The 10,396-nt window shown below is 39.3% G+C and overlaps 1 protein-coding gene across 2 annotated transcripts in view; it reads left to right on the top strand.

The window, feature by feature from the left end:
* Nucleotides 1-6: 6 nt before the first annotated feature.
* SNX14 (sorting nexin 14) overlaps nt 7-10,396 on the top strand; it is a 54,848-nt gene continuing 44,458 nt past the window's right edge. For both annotated transcript variants that reach the window (XM_010707657.2, XM_019613114.1), the window contains exons 1-5: nt 7-20; nt 174-294; nt 1,377-1,453; nt 1,555-1,633; nt 7,878-7,921. In XM_010707657.2, the coding sequence (XP_010705959.1) occupies nt 190-294; nt 1,377-1,453; nt 1,555-1,633; nt 7,878-7,921 (305 nt within the window). In that variant the 5' untranslated portion in view covers nt 7-20; nt 174-189. The remainder of the gene's footprint in view (nt 21-173; nt 295-1,376; nt 1,454-1,554; nt 1,634-7,877; nt 7,922-10,396) is intronic.

The following is a 10,396-nucleotide window of genomic DNA, read 5'->3' on the forward strand; positions in this document are numbered from 1 at the left end:
GCGACCCTGCTTCTTAACCGGTAATCCCGCCGAGGGGAGGGGCCCGGTGCTGTTAGCCGTGTGGTGGCGGTTCTTCCTGACCGCGCTGTAGCCCGCCCTGTGCCGCGGCTCCGCGGAGGAACGCCGATGTACAGATGTGAAGGGAAACGTCTTCTTTCCTTGTTTTTCGTAAGGTACCTTCATGTTCTGATGATCTTCTGGTCGTTTGTGGCTGGCGTCGTCACCTTCTACTGCTCGCTGGGACCGGACTCCCTCCTGCCCAACATTCTGTACACTATCAAATACAAGCCCAAGGTAAGTCCGCGTTCCTCTTCACGTTTGGAGGCAATGCACGTGGATGGCAATTCGTGTGCAGTCCTACTTTTATAGTATTGGACATCAATATCACTTATATCTACGTGCTGACGGGTCTTGTGGCACACACATGGTGATTAAGACTGTGGATTCCTCGTGAGTTTATGCATAATCCCATCAAATCTATCAGTATGCAGAGAGGTCCCTGAAGCTTGTTGCTGGGAGCTGGATGTGGCTTGTTAACCATTTCACTTATTTTTCACTTGGCATTTCAGTAGTAAGTAGCTTAAAAAGTACCTAGTAGCATATTACTTTATGAATATATATATTTTTAAAGATACCTTTCCTTTTGATAGCCAAACTTTGACTACAGCTTTATTGGTTGTAGTCAAACTTCCTTTACTGGTGCTAAACTCCTTGGGAAAAAGAAAAAAGCATTTCTATAGGAGAGAAGGGGACAGACTCTTTAGCAGGGTCTGTGGCAGTGGAACAAGGGGAGATGGTTTTAAGCTCAAAGAAAGTACATTTAGGTTCAACATAAGGAAAAAGTCTTTCACAGTGGTGGTGGTTGCCCAGAGATGTGGTGGGTGCCCCGTCCCTGAGGACTTTCGAGGTGAGGCTGGATCAAGTCCTGGGCAACTTGATCTAGCTGTGCATGTTCCTGTTCATTTGCTGGGGAGTTGGGCTAGAAGATCTTTAAAGGTCCCTTCCAACTCTAAGCATTCCATGATTCTATTTTATGAAATCCCTGTTTCTTTCTTCAGGGATCCAAGCAAGGCAAGACTTGTAGAGAAACCATTTGTTCTTGTTATAGATCATCTGACGTATGGGAAGATGACTGGAGATGTGAGGGGGTATCTGTCATCTTAAACTTTGTTTAGCAGAAGTGCTTTTTCTGTTTGGTTCAGTGGTTTCTCATATTGTACCTTGCTGCCTTGTTTTCCTGCTGAGAAACAGCTTTGCCTTTCTACCACTCAACTCTCTGTAACTGCATACATTAATAAATTTCTCTTTAGAGTATCAGTATATGACGAGAATCATCGTTTCAAAGAATGTAAACTTGTCCAAATATTTTCTCTTAGCAATTGGAATTGCCGGAGCTATTTCCCCATGGTCACAGTTGTGCTGTGTGTGGCAAAGTCAAATGCAAGAGGCACAGGTAAGTTAAATATGTGGCACTGACAGTCCTGTTATTTCTTACATTTTATCAGTGGGAAAACTGCAGTATTGTTGCATCAACTTTTCTGTGGTTTTCTACAGACCTGCTTTACTCCTGGAAAACTATCAACCGTGGCTGGATCTGAAAGTGCCTTCCAAGGTTGACGCGTCCCTGTCAGAGGTGATGGCTGTTTCATTTCTTTAGTTCCTTGCAGTTCAGTGACTTCTTTAATTATGTGTTTCTTAGGCCTGTTACACTTCTGGCTTGATAAAATGAGTCAGATGTACTTAGCACGTATGTTAACTTTTCATTTAACAATCAAATCAGAAGAATAAAAGCTGGGTGCAGAGAAGCAAGATAGCTTGTTTGTTAACAGGAACATGACTGTTCCTGAACAGCACCCTTAGAACTCAAGAAACACCTGTGCACACTGGGAAGTATAGGAGGAAGATCAGGTATAAATAAGTGACTGAAAAAACATGTCTGATTTCAGTTGATTTCAGCCTGCTTGGTTGTTTGAAGTAGTGACAGATTGTATAATCTATGAATATTAAGATGTTATAATTACAAAATAAACAAGGGAGTTAGGCAAAGCAGATTATAATAACAAAAAGAGAATAGATAGAAGTCTTACCTATATCCTAGGCTCACTTACCAAACTCCAGAAGAGATCCTTCCCCCCTGGTAGCCAGCTCTTAAATCTATCTAGGAGAGGTGGAGCCAGGCTCCACCCCTTCTGGCAGCACAGGTGATTTGCCTTCACCTGTGCTCCTGTGGCTGACTCATTGCTCACCTCAGGTGATCAATCAGAGGTTCAGGCCATGGCTCAGCAGTTCCCATACACAGATTAAGAGATTATTTGCTCCAGTTACAAAAATTCTGTGATGATATTAAATGTGATTATAGATATTTAAAATCATCAGATAAGCCGTAATGCAACTGATCAAAAAAAGAAGACACAGGATTTACTCAAAAAGAATAGCATAATTACTTTCTTTTTATTAGATTGTAATTAGGGAATTTTGTTTTTTCTTTTCTCTTTAGAAAATATACAAAGAGCTGTTTTGCTTTAGGATCATTTATTTTTTTCGCTTTGTTGCTGCTTCATGAAGCTCAGTAGATAATCTTCTGTCCTTTTTAAAAGCTAAGAAAATACACAAACCCTTGGGTGGCTTAGTTTCCGTTTATTTAGAATTTCCCCATTGGAGCTCTGTGGTAAAAGGAGGAATAAATGGCGTGTCAGAAGTGAACAAAGCCATACATGTCAGCTCTCACAACTGAGAACCTGGTGTGCGAAACCAACTAAAGCTAACTGTAACTCAGCTCTGTGTTCAGAGCATGCCCCTTAGCAAGTTGAAAAACAAAACGAACTCACAAAAAAACCATCACGGGGATAACTTGTTAACTCCCTTTAGTTAAACAGCACGACTTCTGTATTTCATAAGCAATCTTAGCTAGTAAAGTTATTTGTAGTGTGTTACTCAGAAGAGCTGAGTAGATACTGTAGTTACCTTTCAGGGGTGATCTTTTGTCGGTATACAATGACTTTTGTATTTGATTGTTGTTATTGTAGTTCTGCTTTTATCAAAACAGTGTGGGCCCTTTTTGTTGATGGTTTTTTGGTTATTGTTGCTTTGTTTTTACTTCATTGGCTTCTCTCCGGGCCTGCTTTGTTTAGCAGCATAGACATGGCTTTTCTAAATTCATGCTACATTTCTTATTCCTTTCTCTTATTGAGTGCTTACCTGGAGGTTCTGTGCATTCCTGGTGCAGTGCAGCAGGGTCATAACCTTTGGTGGATAGACTTCTGTTCACACACTTGAGTCACCTTTTTCACATGCTGTCTGTAATGCTACATCTCCCTTTGTTGTTCCCTGTTGCAACTCTTCAGTACTGGTTAAAGGTTCTGCCTTTAACTGTATTCCTTCCTCATCATCCCCTGCACTGGGAATTCAGCACTTAATGTACAGCTGGAACTGGATACCTGCTTAGGGTTGGAAGCAGAGACTGCTTGTGTTTTCTTTTGTGGGTTAGTCACGCGTTAGAGGGAAGCTGATACAGCGAGAAGTGAATTAAGATTAATGAGATTCCAAAGCAGTGTGGAGCTCAGCTTACTTCTGAAAAAGTAGATTCTTCAAAAAATCAGAATAGCTCTGGGTTTTTAATTCTTGATTAGTGTTTCTAGTTCTTCTTTTGCAAGTTGAAAAATTCTAGCGATGTTCTCATTTCCAAATGTTTTTAGTTTGAATCAGTTGTATCAGGCATAGATTTTCCTTTGCTTACAGATATTGCAATTCAAACTTGAATCAGAAGAAATCCAAATTCTTTTCACAATATATGGATTTTTCACCTCAGATTGTGACAGCAGTTAGTCTTGTTTTGTAGTTTCTTCATCTTCTGCAGCCTTCCTTTACTTATCTAGCCCTTGTATTGTTTTGAACAATACAAAGAGAAACATGTGATTAGACTTGCCTCCCTCCCTTCATGGTTGTTGTTGTAGTTGAGCTCTGAACTCCCTCAGCCATGCATCTGTCAGTGTTCGATCATTTGGGCTGTATTCTGTATAAAAAATACTGCATTGACTTCACTATAATTTTGTTTTGTTCGCAGTTTTTTTTCCTGTTGCATTTTGCTTTATATTAGTTTTCTGGTGTTTTCTTTCTTTTTGAATTAGGATATTTCTGTTGGTCAGCTTAATCAAGGTGTTACAGATTGCATACAGGAGAATCAAATTCTATTATTCAGTTAATGAGCTCATCTTTACTTACAAAAGGATATTTGCAAGTCTAACCTACAGAAAGCTGCTCATTTGCTCATGATCAGCATCGTTATGGAAATGGGCTAGTGAATCAGGGTGCTGTCTGTTGATCTCACCAATTTTTCATTCATGTTTAGTTTCTCAGATTTTTGCTCTTAGTATCGGATCAGATTTTTTTCTCTTCCTTTTTTCTTCTAGAAGTGAAAAATGTACAAATGAATGGCATACTTCCTGCCAGCCCAGAACTCCTGTAGCTGCCCCGTCACCTGCATGCTTTCATACTGGGAGTTGCTTGTTCTCTCAGAAAGCAGCCTCTGCTTTTTTAAGGCTTTTTATGTCTATGGTTTACTTATCAAATCCTTGCTACTATCCAGTCCAATTTGGCTTGGTAATTCTCATTCCTCCTCCTGGCAACTGGAGCCTGTACTATGAGAACGCACAGAAAGCTTGTCTCAGCAGCTAGAAATTGATTAGCTGCAATGTTTTAGTACTTGGTAGAAATGAATTTTCTTTTTCTTTTTCTTTTTTTTTTCTTCTCCTCCTCAGCTGCTTATAACACTGCTACCTGCATTATATTTGGTTGTACATTTCTAATCTCTTTCCAATTGAAAACTTCACACATGCTGTAGGACCCGTCATTTTGTGAAATACTTGAAAAATAGGTAGGCTTTCAATGAAATGACTCATTATTTCAGTTTAGAGCTGGAAAATGATACTTTATAGAAAAGGAAATTGCTTGTCATTAACTGGCATTCTTTGAGATATCCCCTCAGCTTGAGTGATATTTTTGGTGTTGCTGGACTGAAAGTGGATACACGTCATACTTAACTGCTTAGCAAATGTGTGAATAGGGATTACCTTCTATGTGTCCAGGACCAAGGCTTTTTTTTTTTTTTAAGGTGCTATAGATAACCTGAGTTCTAATAAGATATATCTTGACCTTTTGACCTCAGGATCACAGACACATGGACTTCAGGTGTATTTTGGGTTAGTTGTCTGCCTGGTCTTTGTCTTAGTGGGATTGTCTGCATGGTTTTATCCAGCAGATAATCATTAATACAGAGCCCTTACAGTCATACACTATGACTCTGGAGGTAAGAAATACCAAAAGAAGCCCTGACAAGTCATGTGAAATGGTTCAGGTGGAAGTCAGCAGGGTGAGTCTCAAGAAGGTAGGGTGGGCCATCTGATCTTGCACCTCTCCTGCCCTCCTTGCTGATTTAATAACCACAGGAAATTTTTTAACAGAACTTGTATGTTTAGCTGAGCTAAGTAGAGTTGTTAGAAACAATTCTTCTAGTAGGCTAAGAGAGCATCAATAAGTTATGTTAGCAAGTGATAAAGATGCATTAATGCATTTGATGGGCAGGTTTTCAGTTTCAAAATAGCATGAAAGCTCAAGGGTAGTGCATTGTAATGGCTTTGAGTCTTATGGCTTGAAGGCTCTGCTACAAGGGGAAGATAATCTCCTATAGTTGCTATTGCTGGGGAGGTGCATAGCAAAAATAGACAAAAGAAAGAAAAAGAATCTTTAAACAGATACAGATGTATAGAACAAATTTTTATGCAATTCTTTCCCTTTGAAAGGCACTTCTTTTAGCTCAGCTCTAGTATGACCCCTGAAAGAGGTTTTTGTTAGAAACTGCATGAACAAAAATAATGTTTCAGTACCTGTGAGACTGAAGTTTCTAGAGTAAATTGATGTATTATCTTCTGGTTGTATTACAGAAGGCATTGGTGAAATTGTCTTGGGTACTCTGATCTTTTGCTGTTAAGGCCAATGGTCTGTGTTTGCAGACTGCTGCTGGATTGATTTCCTCCCTGTTGTCTGAAGATTAACTTCCAAAGAAAATTTTCAGATTTTTTTTTTTTTTTTTTTTCCTTGGCCTGGGATGTAATGAATTTGTGATGTTGTCTCCCTTCATCCTTTTAATGGAAGTAGAGATGGGAGAAGTGAGGAAGGTGCTCTGCATCCATCATCATCATGTGATTGTATTACAGTTTCAAGATTTCAGAAAAGCTTTGGTCCTGGGATTGCATAATTGAGGCCTTAGACTAGAAGGGGAAACATGGAACAAGGTTTTTGCTCCCAACAACAACAACGAAAAAAAACACACTAATATCTGTTCACTTAGAGGTTAAAAAAAAAAAAAAGGCATTAACCACTTCCTGCAGACCACAATCCAGATACACAGGGTTATTCCAAACTGGAAAGCATCCTTGCAGAAAGGGTGAAAGAACAAGATTTTTTTTTCTTCATTGTGAAAAACAAAAGGGGAGAAAATCTCTGAAGTGAAATAGTTGCAAAAGGAAGAGTGTCTTATCAACTCTGAGTAGACAGTATTCTTAGTAGGAAAGAGAAAAATAATGCTCATCAACTGCTTATATCTGAAGAACTGAGGGGAATTAAAAAGGCCATGGTGTGTTTATTACTGAGTGTGTAATCATGTATAATCATGAGCAGAGCCCTAAAGATAGCATAAAATGATTAAGTCTTGGGTTTATGTAGTGCATCCATAGTGTGAATGAGAGCTGTCTCAAGTGCTCTAAGAGGAATAAACTACTGTTCTGCTTACAAAGAACCTTCTGACAGGTTCTTAGTGATACCAGGTGAAGTATTCACACACAGGCCAGACATATACCAAAGGAAGAATGGAACTCACCCCACTGGTGAAGGGGCCCTTTAACAATCCTTCTCAAGAAGCAGCCTAGGCCTAAGTGATAATCTCCCTTCAGTGGCTGCCATTACATGAGCACAGGATAGGTCCACCTTCTGGTCAGGATCATAGGAGCAAACAATGTGTCTGTGCTCCCTGGGCCAGCCACACTCCTTCACCACGTGCTCAATCACTAGTTCAAGCCCTGACCTAGCAGTTTCCCTACTATCAGCCTGTCATATCAGCTGTTATGTTCAGCTTTACTTTCATGCAGACCTTACATTTTTCTTTGAACACAATGACAGTGACGGGAGAAGGTAGTACAGAGTATATCTTGGGCTTTAGTGGAGGAGGAAAAATCTCAAGAAAACATCATCCTTCCTTCTCCGTTTTTACTTGACGCTGTTTCTTCATCTCTTCAGAAGCTTTCTTTTTGCTATTTGTGGTGCTGGCACATTAACAGTGACTTGAAACATTTGTGTAGGCATAAGGAGAAGTGCCAGAGCTGCACTTTGGCTTTTACTTTCTTTGGGAGTGGTGAGCATGCTGTATGGACTGTTCTACCTGGAGCATAGAGGGGAGTCAGAAAAGAGGAAGTTTGCATGAAATGAAATGGATGTATGAGTTCAGAATGGGTAGCTGTCCATGTGGGACTCTGGACACTACCTCAGGAAAGTACTGAGGTACTGAGGAATTAGGGAATTGATCCATGGAATTAGGAAGTGTTGTGTGAAGCAAGGTTTGCATTGCAGAATGGCCGTAGTACTGTGCTTTGTGCTGTCCATAGCACTGGTGAAAGCAGTTTTGCTTTGAGACCTCATTAAAAAATCAGTTGATTACTCCTTGCCCAATGTATTTATTATTATTAACTGTAACTGATCTTACAATAGGTCTGCATCATATATTACTGTATGTTTAAATGTTATCATATAGGAGACTGCTCTGCGGTCTCCTCTAACAATTACTTATAGTGCACTTGTTTATTTTGCAATGACTTCATTCTTCACAGGTGCTTGAATTGGTCCTGGAAAACTTTATTTATCCATGGTACAGGTATGAGCTTTATCTAAAAGTTACTATTTTCAAATAGCATAAATAAAGTAATCATTACTCAGAGGGCAGTGAGGCACCAGCACTGCTGCCCAGAGAAGCTGTGGGTGCCCCATCCCTGGAGGTGCACGAGGCCAGGTTGGGTGGTGCCCTGGGCAGCTGAACTGATGGGGGGCTGCCCTGCCTGCAGCAGGAGGTTTGGGCTGAGTGAGCTTCAAGGTCCCTTCCAACCCGAGCCATTCTGTGATTCTATGATAAGCAAACTGTTAAACAACGTTCATTTTCCTTTTAAAAAAAAAAAACAACAAGGCACGCCTCTAAGTGCTTCATATTCATCATTATGTTGTCTCTTATACAGGATAGAGCAGATCTGTTAATAATTTAGGTATGGTAGAGATTGTCCTGAAATTTGTATTTCATCCTAAAAACACATTTTCTGATTCATTATTTTTAAATGCTAATTTTCGAAAAACTCTCACTTGAAAATTTGCATGACTTAGCTTTTATAAAGTTTTAAATGACCTGAGCTAAAATTACTTCCAGACTAAAGAAATTCTCATCAATCACATCTCTGAATAAAATATAATCTTTAATCATAGCTTTTCAAAAATAAGAATTCTGCTTTTAATTAGTGCAGAAAATTCTCTAAATGCACGTTTTAGCTTTTTTGTCACGGATTCTGATGATTTGCTGAGATTTAAGGATATGAGGAGTGCCTATTTTGAGCTGAGCATAGTAGAATTGTGTAAATAACCTTAAAATTAGTATATAAAGAAAAGTTTATAGCTGTATTTATGTAAATCAGTGCTTCAGACTGCTTTGCAGGAAGATACTAAAAGAGATTAAAATTCAACTCGTTGTGCTGGTATTAATATGTTAAAACAACGTTATTTTTCATTAAATAGAGAGTTGGAGTTCTGTGAAAGACAATTTATATGTTGTTTTGTTCTCCACTCTTCTTTGTCTATCTGGGATCTGGAATTTTTGGACAGTCTTTTTTGCCTGACTGGTTTTTAATTATGGCCAACATCTGTCTTTGTTGTGTCATGAGTACATTTAAGTATAAAACTCAGCTGCTTGTGCAAACAGCAGAGGGAGCCTGAGCACTGTATATTCACTGTGTTCAAGTTGGAAAACTCAAGGTTTTTAACTTTCAAGTACAGCTAACTAGGGGGTGCTCTGAGTTTGATCAACCAAGAAACATAAGAAGATAATCTTCTGTGTTTCACAATTTGAAATTAGATAGGATTTTTTTTTGTGACTGGTGGAAAGTCACTTCCACATTTCACTTGGTTTTGGCTTGCAAGGAGATTTGTGTTCCACAAATTACCTGTGTGCATCTCCAGTATCCTGGATGACTGCCATCTGGAATACAACACACAGTTGGCATAGCGTAGTTGGAATATGTATGAGTGCAAGTGCAGTGCAAAATATACTTGATACGGAGCCAACCAGCCTAGACCATGTTACATCTTGCTTCCTGGTGAGCTGTCTTTTGTTTTACATGGCTGCACCTCCAAGTTTTGTACCGGCTCCATAAATCCACACCATACTGACCAGACGCATTGGCCTTCCCATGAACTGTGTAGTGGGAGTTCAGTAAGCTCTACTGCGATGGTATCTCTGATTCTTCAGGGAGAGAGCTTGGTCTTGAAAGGTTTACAGGTTTCAGCCCAGCAGTAGCATTGTCAGCTCTGGTCTCCTTCTCTGTAGACGTTCAGGTGGTTCTGTGCTTTCCTGTGATCTCCAACAGTTGTGAAGATTAAAATTTAAAAGTAAATGTCCCTGAACTGGGTTTAATTTCAAGGAATGAAGTTTAGTACTTGAAGTCCCATGAACGCTACTGAAATAGATAGTTGTATCTTCGTGAATTGCTTAATTGGTATTTCTCAAAGTATATCCATTGATTGAATCCCAATGCTTACGTATTATTTTTCAACTGTGGAGTACCGTTATAAGTAATCCAAGTTGACAGAACTACAAAACACCAGTCAGAGTCAGAGTTGCTTATGTAGTCTTATACCACATGAAGTCTTGCTGTTAGCGACTTTTTCTGGATTTTGAATAGGAGAGTCTGAAGTTGGAATGTGTCCCCTCTATGCTGTTGCAATTCCAGCTCTCCAGATTCCAACCTACCTTACTGCATTTTTGTGATACATTACTGTGAAAACCTTTGTTCCTTGACAGTGACTAAAATAAGAGTTTTTGCATTTGCAGAAGCAGAATTTCTGTTGAAATACCAAGTGTAGCCTGACAGTTTGCAGTCTTTCGTAGTGCTTTTTGTAAGAGTCAGTCAAATTTCATATGGATAATGACAAACAGGAAAAAAAAAAATCACTTCAATATTTGCATATGTTTTTTGTTTATCAGTAGAGCCCATAGGACTTTGCATGGACAAACAGTTGGGTATTTTAAGAGATATTTGACTCAGTAACTGTTTATAATTGACAGACTGAGTCTTCTAGCTTTTTTTTTTTT

Source organism: Meleagris gallopavo, chromosome 2 (assembly GCF_000146605.3).
Source record: "Meleagris gallopavo isolate NT-WF06-2002-E0010 breed Aviagen turkey brand Nicholas breeding stock chromosome 2, Turkey_5.1, whole genome shotgun sequence".
Lineage (NCBI taxonomy): Eukaryota > Metazoa > Chordata > Aves > Galliformes > Phasianidae > Meleagris > Meleagris gallopavo.